Source organism: Eschscholzia californica, unplaced genomic scaffold, assembly GCF_041429995.1.
Source record: "Eschscholzia californica isolate CP2 unplaced genomic scaffold, dmEscCali1.0.p SCAF_5, whole genome shotgun sequence".
NCBI lineage: Eukaryota > Viridiplantae > Streptophyta > Magnoliopsida > Ranunculales > Papaveraceae > Eschscholzia > Eschscholzia californica.
Genome location: NW_028238472.1, coordinates 23,104,692 through 23,129,741, shown reverse-complemented (window position 1 = coordinate 23,129,741; position 25,050 = coordinate 23,104,692). Strand labels below are relative to the sequence as shown.

The 25,050-nt window shown below is 36.2% G+C and overlaps 1 protein-coding gene and 1 pseudogene across 1 annotated transcript; one reads left to right on the top strand and one right to left on the bottom strand.

Annotated features, from left to right (window-relative positions):
- Positions 1 to 3,266: 3,266 nt before the first annotated feature.
- On the bottom strand, positions 3,267 to 25,050 carry LOC147537864 (phosphatidylserine decarboxylase proenzyme 3-like). Its single transcript, XM_086644469.1, has 22 exons — positions 25,021 to 25,050; positions 23,221 to 23,615; positions 23,047 to 23,126; positions 22,116 to 22,140; positions 21,071 to 21,130; positions 20,304 to 20,372; positions 18,601 to 18,693; positions 18,444 to 18,494; positions 18,204 to 18,287; positions 17,995 to 18,086; positions 14,073 to 14,228; positions 13,884 to 13,968; positions 13,105 to 13,216; positions 10,176 to 10,276; positions 9,060 to 9,107; positions 6,682 to 6,828; positions 5,779 to 5,874; positions 5,617 to 5,691; positions 5,430 to 5,522; positions 4,830 to 4,916; positions 4,687 to 4,737; positions 3,267 to 3,739 (listed from the first exon to the last, which is right to left on the bottom strand). Exons 2-22 carry the CDS (start codon positions 23,434 to 23,436, stop codon positions 3,632 to 3,634), a joined length of 1,929 nt encoding a protein of 642 aa, XP_086500595.1. The 5' UTR covers positions 23,437 to 23,615; positions 25,021 to 25,050; the 3' UTR covers positions 3,267 to 3,631.
- LOC147537865 (GDSL esterase/lipase At4g10955 pseudogene) lies at positions 23,845 to 24,360 on the top strand (annotated as a pseudogene).

Below are 25,050 nucleotides of genomic sequence, written 5' to 3'. Positions count from 1 at the left end.
AGTACTGGCTCGCGAACTGCTAGAATGAGGTTTCCCTAGTGGATTCACCAGTCTTGCAGACTCCCTTCAGCTTACTTACGATCGAAACCACTATTTAGCTTTCTGAGCTATACGAAAGAACTAGATCACGATCTCGCGGAGCCGTCTTGCGTAAGGAGTCTATAGGTTGGTGTGGACTTGAGCATTACGAATATAGGCCAAAAGCAAGCCACCTATAGAGATTTCGTCTTTCCTTCATTCGAAACTAGAGAAGGCAGGAACTTCTTTAAAAAAAACTTATAGGACGGACATAATCAAAGAGCGCAAAAACTACTTCTTTTAGCACAAATCATAGTGCAAATTTCTGTTAGGTTTTCTTATTTTCCATTTCTTTGGCCTTCTCCGTCTCTCTATCTAAATTGTTCAACTTTGAGATTGCAAAATCTACAAACTGAGTTTGTAAGATCTAATATTCCAGTTTGCAACAAAAAAAAATCATTCTAGAATTTTTTCAGAAAAGAATATTGAAAGTAGATCGTGTTAAAATGATAATAAAAATATCTTCTCTAAATGCGTAAACGGCTTCTTCTTCTTTGGGCGAGCTTCTTTTTCTGCCCCTTTTTTTCTCTCTCTAACCTTTCTTAGTCTCGCTCTATTTGCAGAAGACTAGTAAAAAAATCCACTAGATGTCTCTCTATTTGTAGAAAATCCCATAGATGTGTCTCAGATCAGTGGCGAGGTCAGAAAATTTTATGAGTGGGGGCACTATTTTATTATAGTTAGTGAAAGAATTCCATAGTATCCGATCAGGCTAGAATCAAAAAACAAATTTTCTACAAAATTTTATTTATAGTTTAGATATTCCATGGTAATTTTAATGTACAACAAATAATCTCTAATTTTCTCATCAATATGGTTTGGGGATCTTTCCTCCAACTGCATTCCCAAAAAATACTAAAATAAAAACAAAGGAAAGGATGAAGAGATAGTGGTGAAGATTAAGAAAATGATGGTGGAGATGACGAGGAGCAAGTGATCGTAATAGAAAAAAAATAAAAATAAACTTTTCTTTCTAGTAATATGGTTACTATAACAATCGTGTAAAAAAAACAATTTTGAAGTCCAAAATACAAGTCACTGAAAAATCAGACATAATTAAAATTAAGAGAGTTATTTACAAAATTCATAATCTCTACGAAGTCGTTTTATTAAGTTGGTCACTTTGAGGTTGACAAAATTGAATTAGTTCAATTAATAAGAACCAATTTTAGACCAAACATGCACTTTATAAAGTTTTTTTAATAAGCAGTCATAAGGTGTTGTGTGTGGGTTGATCCCAAGACCTCCCCAATGTAATCCAAGCATTCCACACTTGAGCTAGAGAAGAGTTCTGTTTTTTTTTTTTTTTTTTGTTGAAGTGAGAAGAATTCTGTTTAAAAAGTGGAACTATAGATACATAATATAGTGACAAGTGCAATTTAACACGAGTCACATTAGGATCGTGGGGGCACGCGCCCCCACGACCCCTACGTGGGCTCGCCCCTGCCTAAGATCAAAAGAAAACAATACAATTTGTCACCCTCAATAGATCTGGGAGAAAGCCCAGATCTACAAATAAAGAGCGAAAGAAGTTAACCGTAAGGAGGAAGAGACGAGGAAGGTTGTCAGAGCGCGAACTATCATCCTCTATGATGGATACGAGAAAGCAAGAGAAAATGTTTTTTAAATAAAAGGTAATAAGGGAATAAAATGGTGAATTGCTAAAGTTGACTAGCCATTTAAAAAAGACATGCTATTTTTCAACTTACTTAGGTTAAGACGCCAAAAAATAAGAAACTAGCATCCGGAGAAAAAAATATAATCCATATATAAATTTGGTCCAAGTCTAACATCTACTCAAAATACTGTATAAACTTATAATTTAAAGAGGAAATAAAAGAATTAATTACATGAAATAATCCTATACTCTGACCAATAACTACGAAATATTTATTGTTTTTTCCCACTTGTCTCCTATTTGGAATCAAAGTATACTATAAATCAATCTATGATTCTTTGATATTTTAATTTTCTGAAATAATCTAAATATAATGTGGGTAAGGTGCTGTTTGTTTTTTTACTTTTTCAGATCTGAAATCTGAATTGGGATGTTTGTTTTAGAATTCAAGGAAATCTGAAAACCAATCTGAATTCGCCCAAGATCTGAATTTGACTGAAAAATACCCCACAAATTTCAGACTTCAAAACAAGTCTGAAATAAGGGTTCAACTTCTGAAAAGTGTCGAATGACGTTTATACCCCTTAAATTTAGAAAAGTCTTTCTCATTAAAATATTTCACCCACCACCACCACCATACCAAACAAGACCACCACCACCACTGCCACCACTGCCACCACTGCCACCACAAAACCACCGGCGAACCACCACCATCATTGCCTGCGAACCACCACCATCATTACCGGCGAACCACCACCATCATCACTGGCGAACCACCACCACCACAAATGATAAACAACAAGAATCTTTTTAACTTCTTTGCCAAAAAAATTTTCAAACTTTGATTCATAAATAAACCCTAGATTCAAGAGAAAAGATCCAGAAATTAATGAATAAAGAAAAACTAAACCCTAAACGAAATGATTAAAGGAGAAACCTTGACAGATCCGACTAGGATTTAAACAAAACTAAACCCTAAAAATCTTCAAGTAGATCTGCTTCGAATCTGTTTAGCTTTGACTTTGAACAAGTAAATCATTGTAATGTTTAGCTTCGAATCTGTTTAGCTTTTGATCTTCTTCAAGAGATAGTCCCCTTCTGATCTTCTAAAGAGAGAGAGAGATACAGAAATTCGTTGGGGATGGTGAGGGAAACGGCAGCCATTGAAAGAGAGAGAGAGAGAGAGCAGGAAAGAAAGAGAAAAAGTGAACCAAATAGTTATTAGGGTTGTTCAAAAAAAAATAATTAATTAGGGTTTTCTTTGGTTAAAAGATAATGGTAAGGGTTGTTTGGTTAGAAAGATTATTAAGGGTATAACAGTCAAAAATCAAATTCAGATTTAATGATTCAGATATACAAAACAAACATCTAACTGGTAAAATAATTCAGCCAATTCAGATTCAACTAATTCACTTCAGCCAATTCAGATTCAGCTAATTCAGATTCAGACCCTTTTAAAAAAACAAACAGCACCTAACTTTAGTAGTTCTGGATGCTTGTCCTTCAGGATTATCTTAAAACATGTCTATGTATCAAATGGATGTGTTTTCAACTAAAACAGAAATCAACATCCGAGAACACAACTTCATTTATGCTGGTTTTCTAGAGATGTGAGTGCAAACAATAACTTCCATAATTATTTGAAGCCACCAGTTCCTATTCTTCTACACCAATCACAAAGACATACATAAACAATACATAATTATTTTGAGAAGGACAGAAAACGTTTCTGTCAGAAGAAAAACAGTACATGATACCGCCCTAAAAACAAAGAAAGGTTTCTGAACTTGTACCATTGTCGAACAAGCATTTCATAATTCACATCTCCTTCACATGGGCGAATGAATATTCTTTTTTACATTGTCGTTGCTGCTGTTGATGATTTGTTGTATTGGATATTACCAACCTTCAGTCCTCAATCCTCATCTAGCGAGTTCATTCCATCTTCTTTGTGGAGACCCCCAATTTCATTCCGACAGAGACTAGAGTTTCAAGTGATCTCTCGCTGTTGGCAACGAGGTCATCATCTAGCTTTATTGCGTCCTGCATACCGTTTCGGGTGCACGCCACAATTTTAAGAGTATAGTTCATTAATAATAATCGTTCAAGCCCACTCGTTAAGGACTGCTACTAGTATAAGTTCTAATATAAAGGTATTCAATAATGAACTCAGTTTATATTTCGGTTGTTATGGAAATATATATATATATATATATATATATATATATATATATATATATATATATATATATATATATACTTCGTGTATATATTTTGGTCAGTGTGGAAATACAACAAATTCATAAAAATGATGAGAAGTTCATGCTAATGATGAGAATATGATGTAATTCGTTGAGACAGGAAGAAGAATTAGAACGCACAAAATGTACGTTACTTCTGACCATGACTGATGAAGGTAATAAGAAAATTTAGTAGCACTTCGCTAAAACACTGCTGTGAAATATTGGAAGCTGTTATAGTAACATTTTTTCCTTCGTATTTAAATGTTTACACACATATGTGTACTACAAAGGGTATTATCAGAAACACCAACTGAAATTAGTGAAATATTCTCATTCCCATCCTAACCGAACAAAATTTTTAGGTTTTTTGTGCATTATTTCAACCGAAATAACGAAGTATCTCTGATGTGTCAATATTTTCTTACACATTTTTCTCCAACTTTAGGGCGCAAAATATTGTCCATCTTCGGTCAGTTCGGTGGAAATAATGCGAAGAGAACATGCAAGTAAGATTTTGTTAGGTTGGCTCGGAAATGGAAATATTTCGGTTATTTGGGTGGAAATTTTGGGAAATTTAATATCACGAAAGAAATAAAATAGAAAGGGGTTGACTTAAATTTGTCAACAACTTGACTCATGAATAGCATCCGCATATCCGAACAGGTTAGAAATAGCAGTTTATCCAAAATATGAGGGTGCATTAGTTATATACAAGGAATTGAATTATTGCAAGTGGAGGATACCAACCTTTTCGAAAACGCAGATAACAGTACTCCCTCCGAACGAAAAGTATCCAAACTAAAAAATAAATTGGTGGTCAAATGTAATTGAAATTCCACAATTTCTTAAAACATGAAAAGGTATTAATTAAAAGAAATTAAGGTTAATACCTCGTCTCCTTTCTTTACATCGTCACCCTCCTCCTTGGAGAATGTTATACTACCTACCATTGTTGCTCCAATTGCAACAAATGCTACCTGCAAGGATTCCTCAATTGAGTTATTGGGCTAAATATAGTCTTACACGTACTCATCCATGTAAACTATAAACAATAAAGTATTTTTAAATTAAACATTTCAAGCTAAAGTTAACAAATTACAACCAAAATATTCTGTGTACCATGAATCTAGGGTTTATGAGATGTTTAATTTCGTTCATTGTTAGTTTGCCTTGATTAAGATTCTAAATGCATTTTGCTCAGCTATACAAGCTCTATTATAATGATTATTAATATAGAGTAGGTTGTCTGTTTTCTTTGCAGAAGGACTAGTAATCTAGTATGCATGACGAGATATAAAATGTGCCATCCGGTATTAGTGCACATTCATAAAGTAATTTCCTTAGTGTCAAAACGAAGATACAAGGATGAAGCCAGTACAGATTTTTAAGCCACCTGTAAATAACCACCATGCTTGAGTCTATCACAACTGTGGATAGCAAATGTAACAAAATGTGCTCTAAAACGTTTGGTGTATGGAGGAATCACAAACCTTTCCGAAGTCCTTAGTCGAAATAACGCTTACAACTCTCTTATTCTCGGTGAAGACATTACAGTACTTACTATTCACAGCTATTGGATTTACCTACAACATGTAAAACAAGGAATTGGAAGTCAAATGGAAACGAGAAAATGAAGAAAGGCCATTTAACATAATAAAAACATCCATTTTCACATACAGTATACAGGCATCCAGGAATATGAACGAATTTTTGAACTCTTCCAGAGACCGGAAAATGAAAGCGATGATAATCCTGAAAAAGTATTGGAGAGATAAAATTTCTCAATTATGAAATTGTCCTTCAAAGCATACTCCAAGAAGTAATTAATTCTAATAATACCTGTGGTGCTAGTCGAAAAATCACTAATGAACCGTTGATAAATTCACTAGAGGAAACCTCTGCTCCCAAGAGGCCTTGAATTGAAAATTTACGACCCTGAGAAAAAATAAAAAGGTAAAGAACTAACTCACGCTCACTAAACCACAACGTAGACTTGAAAGCTTTTCAACGTAACATATACATCAGAAAGTTTGTCTTGCTTTGAGCTCAAATGCTGTGTAGAACTCCTCAATAAACTATGTGATATATTAAACTTAGGCTCCAGAAAGAATTCCATGAATATCTTAAGATACTCAGAATCTCTAAGTTCTTTTTTTTTGAAAATTTGAATTAATATTGAAAGGGAAAAGAAATTTGAATTAATATCTTAAGATACTCAGAATCTCTAAGTTAGCTTTTTTTAAGCTCAAAAATGTGATCAATTGTAGTTAGTCCACATGAGCTTGGCGAGTGCTCATGCTTGTAAGCCTTGTTTAAAACTGCATAGTTTACCTCCCATTTCCTCGAATTCGTCGGCGAACTATAAATTGGATCATGGACTTGAATAAGCACCACTGAGAGATAAATGGGCTGTGATCAATATTATATGCAAAATCTTACAGCCAAGGGGGAGTAACAAAAGGTCTAGACAGGTTCATTTTTCAAAAGTCAAAACTACGTTCACATTAGTCTAACACTTTAACTCATAGAAAGTAACTTCACCTAGAAGATGCTTACGAATAACAAAAGTTTCATAGACATAAGGAATAGTAATATATAATGTTGAAGCACATACAGTACAATTTCTGGAAAAAACCATAGCTACATCTTAACAACCGGAGTACTGGTTTCTAAGAAATATTACTGGAAAGAGGACAACATCTTAGGCAAATCACTAGAAAACAGACTGACAAGTAGGATTACCTTAATCCAAAATCGCAAACTATCCTCAGCTGATTTAAATGCCATTAGACGGCAATCAGCAGCACAAACAGCAATGTCATCACATTCAGGGAAGGCAATTGGTCTTGCACCAGGTTTCAACTCCCTTACAAAGAACTCGTTGAATGTCTGCAAAAAATACAGTTTAAATTCTTTACTCTCGAGAAAGAATGAGCATATTCTAAGGAATATTTAAGAGAATGTCGTTCTCATGCAGTTACATCCTTGGATACACCAGCCACATAGCAACCGAATACCGCACAGGCAATAGCTAGCCAAGGCGCCTAGTCGAGATTAGGTGCTCGACCAATGTCTTACCTGGTACGCAGATTGCTCTGGTACGTGGTACGGGTACCGGTCGCTACCATGTGAGAATTGGGTACACTAAGGGTATACCTCTTCAGTATTTTATGAACTATTTTCCTAAATAATATAAACTTGTATGATGCATGCCTAATAGATACACCTAGACTCAAATATTCCATCTCCATAAAACTCAAAATCTTGACTAGTTGAATAAAAAATCTTGTAATTAACTACCATATTCATGGAGCTAATAGGTTTTTACAAAGAAATTGGCTTAATTAAGACTGAAGAATCCGGTACGCCCAATTTCGGGTACTAGATTTCAAATCCACCCAAAAAGGGTACTCAGTACGCGAAGGGGATTAGAGTATCTAGTAACGTTGCGTTCAACTAGTCCCGCCCGTTCGACGCCTGGGGAAATAATGGAAGATCGGCCTGATATAAGTCCCTAGATGAAACACTATGAATAAATATAAACCAACCAAAGTAATCTAAAATCATACTAGATGAAACACTATGAAATCATTCAACAATCACAGATATATTCAAACCCTAATAACTATATTCACATTGTAAACATGCTTCCAACGTTAAAAGATTAAGAAACCAGTCAAAAAAAGGACGGTATGGTTTCAAATCAACCAAAAAAGCAACAAAATCAGCTCATTATATGGAATATAAAACATCAATGATCAAAATAGACTTACTTATTTGTGTTAGTAGAGAAGAGTCACCAAAATTAGTATAAAAATGATAAAATCAGTTCATAATGAAGTATAATCAACTCTAACAAGCCAATCTAATCATCAACAAGTTCTACAACATTAATAAGGAGTATAAAACACTAAGATTTAACATTAATTTGTGTTTTTATAGAAAAAACAACATATGGTCGCCAAAGAGAGAACGAGTAGTTAAAAGGAAAGTGAAGAAGGTAGAGAGAGAAACTTGCTTGAAATCTAGTTTAAAGAGGAAGATAACTTCAAAATCTACTTCAAAATCTCGGGTCTCGTCTCGGTCTCGGCCCTCTCCCGAGACTCGGCGGAGATTCTGAGTTAGGGTTTGGCCGAGTTTCTCGGCTATCTCGGCCGAGACAAACCAAGACTGAGACCGAGACTCGAGACAAAAATTCTAATTTTTTTGGAAACTTTAAATCGTAATGTTATACTACTTATTTTATTGAACTACTCTTCATTATGGAAAGTGAAGACGATGACTATAGTACTACTAGTTATAACTATTAGTTATTGAATACTTATGAAGTATGAACTTCGTTACTTATTTTATTGAACTATTGAAGTGAACAATAATAGGATTTCGTTTATGATGAATGACTCGAGTAATTTTATGTTCATAGTCCGGAAAATTATGAAGTAATGAAGAGCCAGGGAGTTATACTTATTACTTAGTACATATTACTTATGATTAACTATACATGTTGTCTCGACCGAGAATCTCGGTCCGTCTCGGCCTCGGCCTTCAGCCGGACCGAGACCGAGATCAACTATATGGACTTTAATATCCTTAACACTAAACAAAATTACAATTGAAGAGAGAAATCAGAGGATTGAGGTTAGGCAAGATTTCGTGAAAAAAAATGGACATATTGTTGTGTAAATTTGAAGATAAGTTTGGGAAGTGTAATCTTAATCATTCTATAGTAGGATATATTCTAAAAAAGATACCATCCTCCCTTATTATATAGATATTATTAGGGAAAGGATATTAACTTATTAGTTAATATCCTTTCCCTATTTATTCTCCCTTATCTTCTTTATTTTCTTTTCAAAATCGATATCATCTTTACTACCAATTGATCTCTATTTTTACCAACTCCAGAGCGTTCTTCTTAGAGATTTTGATTTAAATGTCATCTCCGGCGTTAGCCAAGAGGGATCTGTCGCGTCCGGAGGCGGCAGAAACCTAGAAGATGTACATGTATATACAGTTTAAGGAAGCATAATCATATTTCATCGAAACTCTAGGAATAAGTTCCGCAAAATCTACTCAAACTGCACCCAATTCTTTATTTAAGCATGAAACTCAGAGAATACCTTAAAATGCTCCAGAGGATATTTAACGTCATCCATATTGAGTTGATCCTGCAAACCTCCGTTGAGTTCATTAACATTAATATAAAATAGAAAGAAATTTCATATAAATTTAGTTTTTATAATCAGAAGGGGCAGGCTCATGAAAAAAATAACTGCCGAAGTACATGAAAATACTAGTAATTTAAGTTTGTCTGAGGAGGGATATTTAAGAAAGCCATACGCCTTGTAACCAGGTATTAACCGTACAACTGAAAACCAAACCCCGCAGACTACATAGAAACTAAAATACCAAGTTTTTCTACGATAATCTACAGACAACTTCTTGTACAAGATTTTACATGTATAATAATTGTATTCATTTTCAACCTGTTATTGTCATGTTGCCTACAAATACCGATGGTAACTCCAACAGGTATATTGTGAGATTTTGAATTTATATGTTATTTGTATTTTAATCAATCGTTTTATCTCCCTAAAATACCAATCTGGGTTGAGATCATATCTGATCCCAAATACCAATCGGTACCTATAGCACTATTTGTGTTACATGGGCCTTACCTACAGTAACTTTAATGGCTTACACTAGCAATACATGAAAATTTTAGTCCGCAAAATTAAGGAACTAAATACTTAAACCTCAGACTCTGGGTAAACCCTAAATTAAAAAATACAAAATACAAAATGATATTTGATAACGCCTAACAACATACATTAATTAATCAATATCACTGTATGAAATAACAATCTATGTATGGACTCATTGCTCGTGATAAACCAAATGACTAAACTACCATTAAAAATTCCAATGACTTTTATTAGTATCTCTGCTAACTAGGACTACGATATATAGCAACCTGATTTCTCAAACGATCAAGGATACCAGGTTGTGTACAAAATCTGCAAAGTTTGCAGATCACCACATTTGAGTTTCATGCCTGATAGTGATCTCTCTCCAAGAGAAATTAATGGCATCTAAACAGATATATTACAAAAAGTAACTAAAGATCAAAATTTCCACCAAGTAAGCCCAAAAACCTTACTAAGCCAATATTATGAGTTGATTAAAAATAATTAGTCACAAAAGTACTTGTTTTTTGACTAAAATGGTGACAATACCTTAAAAAATTCAATGAATTTGGGTATGTCTTTTGCAGATTCAACATCATTCATACGCTTCCCTTGCTTCTCGGAGAGATTATTCAGTAATTCTTTTGCTCCTGCATCAAACAAGCAAGAGCAACGTCAAATTCATCTCAAAATGTCATTAATTAGTTATGAATTAGAATCCGCAGAAAGAAATCAATATTAAACTCAAATACTCGTGTATTGTTCAGTTACCAATCAATAAGATATGGAAAAGGAAAAGAGAGGAAGCGATAAAACCCGGTAAATCTTGATGAAACCTCGTTGTTTTTGTACACTTCCTCTTCTTTTTCTTCATAACATGTTCTTCTAGTTCTATATCACACTTAAAACTCCCAAAAATTGCACACCAAAATAACCCCAAAATATTACGAAATTGGTTCCCAAATATATGTAAAACGGCTACCGAAAAGTAATCCTTGATGCCCAGCCAGATGATATCTTTATTTGCGTACTTGGCCCCCTTTTATAGCACAATGGGCCGGTGCCTTCTTAATTTCAAATCCAATAACTTTCCAGAATTTAAAAGCCAGCTTTCTTTCCTTCCGATCTCATTTGATCTTCCATCGCCAATCCTCATGAAATTGAAGTTCAAAATATGATTTTGGGAAAATTTTATTTTTTTCAACGAATTCGGAGATATTAATTGAGGAGACCCACCAGATGCATTAGTTTACCCAAAATCCTCTCCATTCAAACCGACACAGTAACACGAATGTCACTCATAAAAGTCTTCAGTTCAGGTTATGTCCCTAGAAATCTAGTTATTTTACTAACGCCCACTATAATGTTGGTTGCAAAATACACCCCGAATCAACTGCTGAACTCAATCACTTGCTGCCGTTACTCTTCAATTTTCTGTTGAGGTCTATCCCGTAGAGGTACTCAAATTGGATCAGTGATCGATTTCTAGGTTTCGTCGTAAACCTAATTGGTTACTTCCAATTACGTATATCAATGGTTCAAACCGCACTCAAAGGTAAGGCATTTCCCATTGAGATAGGAACTTCTATACCAGAAACAATGGTATCTCCAATTATAGCCCCTCTGGGATGTAAAATATATCTCTTCTCACCATCCCCTTAGTGTATGAGACAAATGTATGCATTTCGATTAGGGTAGCATTCTATGGTTACGATTCTACCAGATATGTCTTTTTCATTACGCCGAAAATCGATTTTACGGTATAGACGCTCATGACCTCCTCCTCTATGCCTTGCGGTAATGATACCTCTGGCATTACGACCTTTACCACAACGGCGCTGTCCATAGATCAAATTTTTTCGTGAATTGAATTTCACTTGACTGTCTACGGCCCCATTGCGTGTGCTCGGGGTAGAAGTTTTGTATAAATGTATCGCCGTGTTATTAAGTATTTTTATTTAAGTTCTTTTCTTTCTAAGAGGTGGAATAGAATAACCCGGTTGAAGCGTAATTATCATACGTCTGTAATGCATTGTATGTCCCATAAGTCCCATTCTTCTTTCTACCCTTTCCCGGGAGTCGATGACTACTCATAGCTATTACCTTGACACGAAAGAAGAGTTCGACCCAATGTTTTATTTCTGTCCTAGTTGATTCTGATTCGACATTAGAAGTATATTGTACCTTATTCTATCTCAAGTGCCAGAACAGGACGCCATCGTCTATAAAGATATCTGGAACAACACTAGCCAACACAGAATCAGTTTTTTATTATGGGCAGCAAGTCTGGAGAAGATTCCCACCGATATGCTGAGAAGAAGAGGATCAACTACCCCGAACCGATGCCCTCTTTGTAAAAAAAGGAGTCAGTTTCCCAAAATTTTACTCACTGTGAAGTCATTTACATATGGAAATCCTTTCTAAGAAGCTGTAATGTGGTCTGGTATACCCCTTCCTCTCTCACCGATCTTCTAGAGGCTTGGTCTGGCATTAAAGGCAACAAAGATAAGAAGCAGCTCCTTAATCTGTTTCCAAAAGCTTCAATTTGAACGCCATGGAAGGGAAGAAATGATGACACATTCTCCGGAAATGGTCAACAAGTGATTCCATCCTTTTCAATTCGAAGTCACATTTATCGCTGTAGTAGAAAATATCATTGGGCGACACACAAAACCTTCACGGACATGATGGAGCATTGGGATAGTTTTGTCTATCTTTTGTAATTTTGTATTTTTGTATTCATATCTTAGGGGCCCTTCCACATCCTCCTTTTTTCAATTAAATCAAATTATTCAAAAAAAACATTGCCTTTGGCCCTTCCAGTATAATTTTGCTTTTTTCAGAAAAACAAAAAAAAGAACTTAGTCATAATCCTCGTTTGGAGAAATATTATAACCCATAGGGAACATCTTACAAAACCTCACACTACTTAGACAATTGACATATGTTCCAAAATTAGACAACAAATAATCAATACCTGCACAGTACCATGTAAATAATTCTATTACCAAACCTCTCGAACATGAATTGGTCCGAGGACGTCTTTGAGGGCCCAAAGGTGGCAGATGGATGCCCGCCGAGTGACCAATAGGTGTTATTAGGTTATAAGATTAGTTATTTCAATATTATAACAGGCTTAACAAATATTATCAGCGCTCAAAATTATGTTTTTGAGGGTTTAAGGGTATTAGGGCTCTCTTTACCCAGCCAAGCTATAAGGGCAGCTGTGGGCTATATTAGGCCCTTTTTGTACCTTCAATAATCAACCAGAAAAGCTTAGTTGTTGTTATGTTTTTCTCTTTATGGTTATTCATGTTTTCTTATGTTCTTTATCATGCTTTAGAGGTCAAAAAGTTAGTTTAGAATTACTTCCATACTGAAACATTAGGTGGTACTAGTCTTGAATAAGAGAAGAGAGATCACAAAGTAAAACAAATGAAGGAAACAACAATTCACTTCTCATGCATCAGGCACATACCTTTATCAATAAGACCAAGCCCTATCTTGGATTGATAAATGGCTCTCATAGACAAAACAATTTTTCCATCAATGGATTCTTCCACTAGTCGCATTGTCCTTCGATCGAAGACCTAACGCATTATTTTATCAAATGATATTAGTTTTTTAATATGAAAGACCCAATCCTAAATATTTTGATCAAGAAGAAGAAGCAAACATGCTACCAACAACTAACCAACTACAAGACAAAAATCAGAAGCAATACGGTGAACTAGACAGATATTGATAATGTTTTGTCACATGTTTGCGTATATGAGTGTTGCAGCCGGAACTACAATAGGTCCTAAGTTAGGCCAGTTGATATTTAGGCTTTTCCCACTTGTAAATGAACGTGATAGACTGACCGTTTCTCCTATTCTAAATGCTTTTAAGCTGACATAACTTAGTGTATGGGGGAGTAGAAAAAAATCTACACTGAGGGGAATTTGGTCATCAGAAAATCTCAAGAGAAATCCTGAATTTCTCCTTTGGTGGAGAGCATATTTGTTGAAGTTAAGCGCATTATCTGCAATGCAAAATCTGAAAAAAAATCGTGATCTCTTCTCCCATAAGGGTAATTTCGCATATTCTGACAACAGAACAGTCCACTGCCGAGTATGACTAGGTTAAAGAAAAGTTACCAACAAAATACAGATTAAGAAAAGAACCAAGAGAAGTAACACAATTAAAGGAATCAAGTTACTAAAAATGAAAACGACGCGAAGAATTAACATGACGCGAATTATGTGAACTCTTTACCAGAATATTTGAAGCACTAGAACCCAAATTCAAACCATAGTCGTATGACGAACAATGGGACCATTCACTTAGCTTGAAGAGCCACCTAAGGAAAGAGATGGTTAGAGTTTGATACAAATATCATGGAGAAGCTAGTAGCTATGAATTAGAAGTACAAGCTACGGAGATGTAGATTATTAATGAATTCACCCATATGAAGCTTGTTTTTCTGTGAGGAACCCTCCAGTCATAACCTGATTTCCTGTCCCCTCATCAAAACATAAAGTCATATGAATCATATCATTTAGTTGATTAGAATTCCCAAGGGTTTCACCACATACAGGGCAGCTACTGATAAGCGGTTCCCTGCAGAACATGAAATCATGGATTATTAACTGTAATATAATTTAACCAGAAAATAACATTTATGATGCGAGATTAATGGATTATTAAGTTGGCCAAAACACGATTAGAGATGGCCAAATCATACGGAATTATATATATATATATATATATATATATATATATATATATATATATATATATATATATATTGATGCATAATATATATTGATGTAGCATGTTTGCTACTAGGGAAAACTCAAGACTGGCTGAACTAGGGGTACAATGAGTAGTAACAAATAGTTTTAAAATTAAGATCAGCAGCTAATGCTTAGTTTATCCATCTTGTAGGTTCTGAGCTTGTTAAGTGACGAACAACTTGCTACACAGGGTAGTTGTAGTAGATTGTATTACAGGAGTTTAAGTTCTAGAGTGCCCGTTAAAAACCTGATTTGGTTCACCAGATCAGGGTACTTGTGATGTGCTAATTGCAACAATTAGCACCTTTCAGCGTTTCTTTATGCAGCGCCTGGTCAATGGCAAGCCATGTTGCTGAATACATTATCGGTACATACACCTAGTAAGTTACAGCACAATGGTTACGCCAAACCAAACTCTAGAAATCAATAACAAGATTTAGGACACTGCTGAAAGCCTGAAATTTTGATCCCTAATGACATTCACAGCAACGTTTTTTTTAGCTAGAAAAGAACTTATAATTTTATATTAACAGGTATAAAATGCACTAGTATTTGAACCAAAGCTGAATCGGGAACCAAACAAAGATGAAGCCCAAATTACATCGTTGTGCAGATAGCCTCCCACTTAGATGTAAAATGGTTAAAAGAGATTGTCCAACTCCAATGATATTCCTGGTATCTAATGGTTAAAACTTACACCTACAAAAGTTGGGCAAAGGAAGTGCTTAATCTGTTATTGAAGGCCAGGACAGCACTAGGACTTGTATGGTAAATCCAGCAAGGGTGACAAGTGAAACTTCACATCAGCAAAGACAACTTCAAGGGCATGCTCAGAATACATAAAAAGCTGCTAAAGCAACAAGGAAGTCCAACCCTGTGGAAGTCTGTGGAATGCAAAATGTTTGGTTCTTGACCTTACACTACTAACCACCGATAAAACAACATAGTACCTTGTACGGAGCATGAAAGCAACGGAACTAAAGATATCAATAAGCCACTCTACAGCCACAGAAATTACAAAGGGAGCTGCAGCGATGAACCAACAACAGCAATTATTCTTTTCTGGGCCAAACTGATGAGTGTAAAGAGGAACCAGGAGTTGCTACCATTTTGTTCAGTAAGTGTATGACATAACCTACGCCAAGAGTAGCAAGTTGAAAGGCATCGAGATGGGAGAGTGTAGGAGATGGCCCAGTGCCGAAGAGCCAAAGATAAACTACATATTTGATGCATGCACAACTCAGGAATGACACGTGCCTACATGTTGTAGACAACGGGAGATGGTAAATACATAGAAAATTACGAAAGACAGGGACACTCGTCACTAAGGCACACTTGGTTCGTCCAAAGAAATTACGTTTCCTTAAGGTAACAGCCTAAACAATTGCGCTCTTCAGATAGGGGTGAGGATGTTGTGGACCTTCGTTATGCACTCCTGCATCAATACTCATGAGCGCTACGCGTGCAGATTACTCTAGTGGGTATGGAGCAAGCATAGTCTTCTTGGTTGAGATTCACATTGTCATGAAAAATGTGCATGGTTTCCCTTGTTATAGGAAATGACTTGGGACTACAATAGAGTTAATGAACTACGACCCCTTGTGACGAAGCTTACTATCTTGTGCACTATCAACAGACATCACATAGCTTCTTTTATTTTGAAAATTTAGAATTAATTTTATTCAAAAAATTGAGGTACAATGTGGCTCAATGGGTCTAGACTATTACAACAGTATTCACGATATCCAAGCCTCCCAATTAATAACATTGTATACTGTTGTAAATTTCTAGTCCAACGAAACAGGATCCTTTAACATCCTCCGCTGCGACTCTGCTATATAGGTCTTCCTCTTTGAAAATCTCGTTATTTCTATCTTTCCGTATGCTCCATATGATTGCTTTCCGCACCATGTTCCAGAGTTCTCTGTTTTTCTTCTTATTTAACCCCATTGCTCAAGGTTCTGTCCAATCGGTCTTGCTCTACACCAGCTGGTCTTGAGTGATCCTATGTAGTAAAGCCATAACTTTTCTGCCACTGAGCAATATACGAAGATGTGATCAACTGATTCTGAATCCTTCCGGCACATAATACATCTGTTCACCATGCTATATCCTCTCTTATTCAGTTGATCTATAGTTGGTAGCTTTTGAAGGCAGGCTCCCATATGGTGAAGCTGACTTTTGGTGGGATTGGTTTCCTCCATATTGCTTAAAGCAATTCAGCACTAGATCTTGGCTCCTTTGGGAAACCCTGGTATATAGATTTTTCACACTTAGCTTTTCGTCCTCTCTATCTTTCCATACTCTTGTGTCTGGTGTATCTGTGAGCCTAATACCTTGCAATGATCCTAGCAAGTCCACTAGGATCGGGATCTCCCAATCATTGAGGTTTCTCCTAATTTGAATGTTCCCCAGCCCATGTTATTGATCATATATGATATACTTGATCTATTGTTTTCCTTTTGGAGTTTGCCAAATGATAAATTGCAGGGAATCTGTCCCTTAGACTAATGGGTGGAGCCCATATGACTTCCCAGAAGAGTATTTTCTGACCATTTCTCACTTCCCATTTCGTCAGCTCTGTGTATTTATCTACACTGTTTTGTACTCCCTTCCAAACTCCGCAGCCATATGGGTTCTAGTCCTTGTCTTGTTCCATTCCTTCACTACATCGCCATACTTTTCTGCTACTGTGCTGCGCCACAAAGCTGATTCCTCTTCCTCAAACCTCCAAAGCCATTTGGATAGCAAAGCCTGGTTCATGCATTTCAATTGCTTAATTCCTAGCCCTCCTTGCTGTATATCGTTACATATCACATGGCTTCTTCATTTGGCGGGCATTAAGCTAGACGAAGAAAAACCTCATTATGTCCTTCTGTGGAGCCTGAAGTGAATAGCATACTCAAGAGGCAAAGAGAATAGGGACGGAGAAAGAGTTGATTTGACCGAAGTCAACTTACCTTCTCTATTTCGACAATTCGACATGTCACGTGCCTCATTGTCATTGAACATGAAAATATGATGAATATAGAATAACTGAAGGTGGTTTATAAGTTGCTTCTTTTATAGGTTGCTTTGTTTGTAGTTTTGGAATTGAGACATACACAACTTAGAAGGAAGACCATGTTAACATCCATTCTATACTAAAAGGGAATATGTGCAGGTTAAGGGTAGGTTATGGAGATATCATCATAAGATGACTAAACAAACTCCAATGAGGACTCATTCAAGCGGCTAGCTAGACTAAAGAAGAGGGTCGACTCAGAGTCAGAACTAAATTCAAGCAGAGGATTAAAGAAGGCCGAACTCGACCTGTGATGTGAACTAAAATCTTGTTTATGTATATGTTACCTTCAATAGCACAATGAAGAAAACAATAACTAGTTCTCTTACCACTAACAATAGAGGGAATAAACTAAAATACCGAGATCTCTTTCTGGGCATAGAAGGAAAAAGCAATCAGTGATATAGATCCTAAACAAATCACTAAACAAATATAAGCATGTAAACAATTTGGAACAGATGATACAAGGAAAAGAAAAATAAGTAGATCAGGTTATCAGGATTATTATTTGAACTAAACATAATACTTCTCTTGTTGAACAGCAAGCAGGTCTGCCAATTCATCTATGCTGACGCACCCATCCCCATCAACATCAGCTGCTTTGAAAAGCTCCTCTTTCTAATAAAAAGATGTAAACAACTAATAGAGTTTTACCACAATTGTAATAATAAGAACATTCGTGCAGCAGGCAGTGGAAACAAATAACTGTACTACAGAAGTGAGTAAAACCTATACTTCTCTAGCTGCCACTTGGTTTCCAAACGCATCGATCAAGTCAGAAAACTCAGAAAGAGAGAGTCTCCCATCTTCATTATAGTCCTGTATCCAGAAGATATATAGAAAGTATAACATCTTTCAACAAGTTTCAAAAAAATATTTGAAGGTAATGCACTTGTCTGAATGCAAAAGTAAATAATACATGATTCTTGACGAATAAAGGGTCTATACTCTAGCTCATTGATTAGTTAGCCTTACCATTATAGATAAGATACGTTTTGCAAAACTTTTTTCAGTATCAACTGGATCCTGCAAATTTGAAACCATATGTGCAGCTATAGTCAGGAGGCTCAGAACACATCAGTACAATGATTAAAATCAACCAAACACTCAATGTTCAGATAGGATTACAGACCTCAACATAACATGAAAGACTGATGCTACCCACGACTACTTGCGCTGATGAAGGATCTAACAGGTTGAGTACCTCAAATTCAGAAGTCGAGTCCTAGTGGAACATAAAACTGTTATGCATAAAACATAAAAAAGACAACTGGAAAAATGTTGAGTACATAACAGCAAGAAAGATGTAAAGTCTTGCAAGCAATACTAGAGGAACTAACTGAAGTGGAGATAAAAGTTTTTACTACTCAGTCACGTCTCTTTTATAAACATCTATAAAGCAACAATTGCTACTCATGCATGTTTTTCTGTTTAAAGTCTAGTTTTTCTGATAAGTTTTAGACACGGGACACACAAATAAGCTTATCAGCAGGATAGTTAGGACAACTTTTAGAAAGGGCTCCAGATTGTGGCACAAGTCAATGGTTATTCACTCGAACACCTTCAGTATAATCCTGGTGGTGTACCCATGCCACCGCATATGTTGCAATATCCAACATTAGAACAACATACGAAACCAAAGAGAAAAATGTTTTGAAAAGATATATATTTTTTCAATAAAATGAAGGGGTAACTGAAAAGGGTGAAGGACCCAAAGACTATAAATTTCAGCCCCTCTTAGTTATTTTTCTTATTGTAGTAGTAATCAACATGTGGCTAGGAATTAGTACTTTATTGCTTCTCTAGTCCCTCATATACTACTCGAGTTTAATCTATCTGGAGCATTCTGATGATCACAGTTTAGTTTAGACTTGGTCACATACTACAACAAATGCTCTTTCATGTCTGAAACATGCTAATGTAGCACAAGTGGAAGCTTCAAGAACACCTAAACTAGAATATATTAGAAAATATGATTAATGAGTAGCCTTGGGACCAGTTCGCTAAAGGAAATAAAACTACTCAAACATTTATGAAACACTACAGATCCTAGAAACATTTACAGGCATAGCTACTGCTTTCTTTCCCAGGGATGAAACTGGGTGGAAGATCCAAATGCTCTATACACTTACGGTTGATTTGCAGGAATATTCATATATCAATGTAAAAGTGAAAAGTTTACACAATGTCTTTTCTCCTTCTAATTTGGATCTCGGTCCAAAAGAATTGTACAAGTTCAGTTATATTCTTGTGGGCATATAGATGGTAATAATTTGAGCTAATCGACGTAGTTTACAAAGGAGTCAAATAATCAAATTCCTTTGTCGCATAAAGTGATATAAATTTGGTCGACTGCATTTGCTGATCTTTTGTTAAAACAATAACCAGTGTGGTTTAACACCTATCCATGCAAACAGGGAAGTGCAATTTAGTGTTGAGGCTATCTTTTGGTGAGACAAAGAGTTGGTAATAGTTAGGGAACTCCTTAGAATAACTATCTGACATAACACAAATTACATTACTACATCGTAAATTTTTCCCTTCCTCCACGATTTTGTGATGCATAAAGTGCTTTACGGAATCGTTCGTGCCGCAAGCACGGGGCATGCCTAGTTAATTAACACAACATGTAAACAGAGCATAATCTACAAAAGAGGCATATAAAAAGCAAAGCACGACCTTAGCCAGAGAACGGTCAGTGTCATCAGCTGTACTTTTGGTTTAATCAGACGAAAAGCATGCAGGTAGAGGATGCGACATAGCCTATGCTACTTCTATGATCCTATGAAGAAATTGTTTTTTGGATGATAATCCTCAAAAATGACAAGAACATACCCGAGTAAGAAACTCAAACAGATCAAGCTCACAATAGCCAATTAGATTGTTCTTGGTCAGTCTATTCGTCTGCAAGTACAAGTAAAAGGTTTGTTAAGGTGTTAGAGCCTACAGAATTATTGATAAATCATAGCAAGTTTGAAAAGAAATGGCATTTAAGCAATTCTACAAGCTATTTAGCCAGAGTTTCCATTTTAAACCATGTATGCTATGGCAATGTAAAATGAGATTTTTCTTTGGTTAGTTTGAGGCGGGGTTGGAGGGTATGATAAAAGAACCCAAATCATTACTTTTAGGTTTTAGTAAACTATACATCTATACCTACTCCTTGAGCATTATTTTTTAATTTCTATTAGTTATTCTTGAATTGAAATGATTAAAAACGTATCTATATCTAGTTATGCACTATTATTGTCCACATGTTGTATGTCAAGTAGTAATGATTAATGTGTAGAGGGACATAGTTAGAACATCATCATAGAATTGTCCGGAATTCTTTATATATTCGTTTGCCATTTCAAAATTAAAAATAATAAGCTGGATATTAAGCTTAGGTGCTCCCACATTAAACAGCTTAACCTTTAATCCATATGATGTACGGATATATGTCTCTTTTGTACTGGATGTGATTCAGTCAGTGGAATTTAATGAAAGGGACCAATAAGAACAGTATATTGAAATAAAGTCCTATAACTAGATAATAGATAATAGATACTAGATAAAACAACGTAAAATGAGAACCTTGAAAAATGCTACGCAGTACATACCTCAAAGACAGATACCCTTGCAATATGAGGACCATTCCTTTCCAACAGAAGTTTTTTTTCCTAAAAAGAATATAACAAAACTTCTTAGTTACGGGCAAAATGCTAATATTCTCAGAGTATCTAAATAAAATTTGCAAGAGTCAGAATGAAGGGTTACAAGGTAAATCATCATGTTTTTATTTTAAGGCGCAAAATTATGTCTTGTGGTTTCTTCCATATGTGATGCTAATGTTGAAAGTGTCTTGAATATGGGTTGATATCTAACCCGGTTTAGTTGGTGATTTAGACCTGAAGCAGGAGGTGACAGAGGTCTACTGCGACAACCAGAGTGTGATACATTTGACCAGAAATCAAATGTATCACGAGCGAACTACACACGTTGATGTCAGGCATCACTTTATCAAGGACATGATTAAAGAAGGGAAGATCACGATGAAAAAGGTGTCCACGGAAGAGAATCCAGCGGATATGTTGACCAAGGCAGTGACAACTTTTGAGGTTAAGCATTGCTTAGACTTGATTGGGATTTCTAGATGTTGAGACCTTTGGAGAGCAATCCCTGAAAGGGTTAGAGCGACGATGGCTCAGAGGCGTTGATCTATGATGATGGAAGATTCAATTGAAGGAAGCATATTCAAGTCAAGGTAGAGAATTGTTGAAAGTGTCTTGAACATGGGTTGATATCTAACCGGATTTACGACCTGCTTACAAGGCAATGTTAATTGCCTACTGAGACCTTCGGTTTCGGCACAGAATTTTGAACCCGTTAGCAAGCCTGGTCACAGAGGCAGAGCTAATTGGCGGGTCGTAAACTGGATATCAACCCATATTCAAGACACTTTCAACAGTTTGGCCCAAAAACCAATTGGTCTGGATCGACTTGGTTTGGTTCGGTTTTTGTCACCACTATTTGTATTAATTCAAATTTTCAAAAAAGAAAAAGTTTAGGGAGAAATGGATGGATATACATATATATAACCTGGTTAAATTAAAGGAGAGGGTCTAAATATTCTATACCAATAACATATTTAATGGGTTTACTTACAGATTTCCAAACGGGCTTCTCTGTGCTGCATATCAATTGCATTGTCCCGCGGAAATAAAGATGTCAGTGATTTTTTGTCAAAAAGGAAACAGTTATTGACATTACAAGAACTAAGTAAACATGTTAAAATATAGATCCTAGTCATCTTCAAACAATCTCCAAAAGACCAAATGCATAGTACATGTGAACTTTTTGAGACATTTACATCAAAATTCAAATGCGAGACAAGAAATGAGAAATAGTAACATATGTATTTACTGTATGGTCAAAGGATCTAAAATAATCAATGAACAGTAAATCTAGAATGATATCTAGGCAACACACAGAATAGTATTTTAGTGGAAGAAGAAGCACAAAGATAGGATTGATTAAAGATCGGAAAAGTATAAAACCAAACAAAATTAGAAAATTTAAGATGTACTAAGGATGCAATACTGTAAACAATGCAGTCTCTCATAAAGAAAATGAATTTGAAAGTCAACGTAATAATCAGGAATCATAAGTTAAAATGCAAATAGATGTTTCAGCAAATCGAAGTGTATTCTACTTTAGTGCCTGAATATCAGCCTAACAGAGACAATGACTGCATAATATTTACAACTACACTGACTGATCCAATCACATTATTAAAGAGAAATTTGTGGGCCTAGCTCTGCTACCATGTTAAGTTTGTGGTCATCTAACTCAAAACCAAAGAGTGGAGAGGACCTAGACATTGTATTCTTGGTTGCTTGATCACCCTTCTCCCATGTGTGACTATTCTCTTGGGCAAAAATGATTGGGAAATAAAGAAGTGAATCTCCTCTAGGGCTTGTTAAAATAAATTATATGCAAACAAAGTGGAAAGTAGTGTGACTCAGACAAAAAAACTCACTATTCACAAGGAAAATTGAAGAAATATAAAACCTAAAGAGTTTGTGATAGACTTAACTGATCGGAAGTTGCAGTTCGAAAAGTTCTTTCCCCCAAAGAAACGCAAGCAAACCATTTATCCTTGAACTTCATCTCAGCCTAAAACAGATTATTCTTGACTTTTTAGAGAGAGAGAGAGAGAGAGGGAAAGAGAGATATGAACGAATTTATTTGGAGAGTAAGAATTACTAACGCTGATGAGTTCGAGGAGAGCAATTCCAGCAAAGTCATCGGAGGTAAGGAGCTTGAGATTTGAACTTGAATCTGAACTGGAGCTGCGTTTGCATCGTTGACGAATATGGTGCTCAAATTTACGACGTATTCGGGAACGCATAGAGGGCTTCGAACCTTCAAGGCCTTCTGAGGATTCTATTTCTGGGGGGTTTGATTTTGAGCTTCCATGACCCATCTCTCTCTCTCTCTACTTTCTCTCTCTCTACTTTCTCTCACTACTCTCTTCAATTCAGTTCCCAGCGTTGAAGCAGTTGGTAGAGGAAGAGGTAGGAGCCAAAGAACGAATCAAAACGCACTTACGAAATTAGGTGACTTCAAAAAAAAAAATTTAAAATATTGACATTGACCCATATTCTCACGGAGGGTGCTTCTAAAGGCACCTGACCAAACAGCTGTTAGCATCCATCTCTGTTAGCACCAGGCCCAACCGCTCTATTCTCTGTTGGCACCAATCAAGTATGTAGGCACCGGTCAACCCTAACCCCTCCATCCATCTCTCTTTCCTAAATTTATATTCTCTCTCTCTCTCCTCTGATCCTCTCCCTACGTAAGTAGCTATCTTTGTTTTAGTTGCACAATCTGAAAGAATGCTTTTCTCTTGAAGCTTGCGGGAAAAGACATGGCTAAAAAGGGTACTTTTCTTGAAGCTTTTCTCTTCAATCCACCATTTGTTTCGCCTCCAATCGAAAGAATCAGAGATAAGAAAGTAAAACATGGGATTCGTATCGCTAGTAGCTTGATCACAGCAGGACTGGCAGTAGCCACAAAGTGTCGTCAAGAGAGGTCACAAGTCGAAGATTCGTTTGTTGTTTTATCTTCTTATATTCCATCTCTATTTGTTAACCCAAGTGATCATATATGTTCAGAGTATATTGGATATTTTGAACACAGGGAAAAAATGGAAAACTTCGGTGCAGGGGCTATTGAGAGATTAGCAACACAAAACTCAATGGTAGGACTTCTAATGAATGCGATTGGGAGCGAATCAGCAGAGCCGTTTCACTTGCTTCCGTCTGCACATTTAACGATTAACCAGAGCCCATCACCGACTTTTAAATGGGCTCATGGGATTCATCAATGGTGGAGACTTGATTCGTAGTTGGACAACAATAATGCCCTATAATAGACGGACTGGACCAGTCCGTTTGTATTCATTACATCACGGATTAGCCAATCCGTTTCTCTTCACATGATCACGGATTGGCTAATCCGTGACTTAATGAATACAAACGGACTGGTCTAGTCCGCCTATTATAGGATGATGATGATCAGAAGCAAAGCTACTGAGGTGGAGCTGCCTGAGGCGATGGGTGGTGGGATCGAGTTGATCCTCCTCCTCTTTCTCCTTCCTGTAATAAGGATAATGATAATAGTTAGACTGTTCTTCTTCTTTTTCTTCCCTCATCTGCATCTTCTCTCTCTAGGTTTTGAAATGAAATTGGGGGAGAGATGGTTAGGAGTATTGGTACTCTGTTTTAATGCCAGGACAACATTCCGATGAGTTTGGGATGGTGCACTATATCTAGGTTTTTTTTTTGATAAACCATAATGTCAATCACATCATGGAAATGAGAAAATTAATCCAATACATTACATGGCTAAGTGTGTTTTGGAAGAAGATAGAAGAAGCAGGCGAAGGTGAACATCACCCACATTAAAAACCGGTGCTTATAGAGAATTTGGGTCAATGACCATTGACCGGAAGTCAATAAAATTTCCGGTTGCTAACAGCCTTTTGGCCAGGTGCCTTTAGAAGCACCCTCTCACGGAACAAGCTGAAATAGACCCC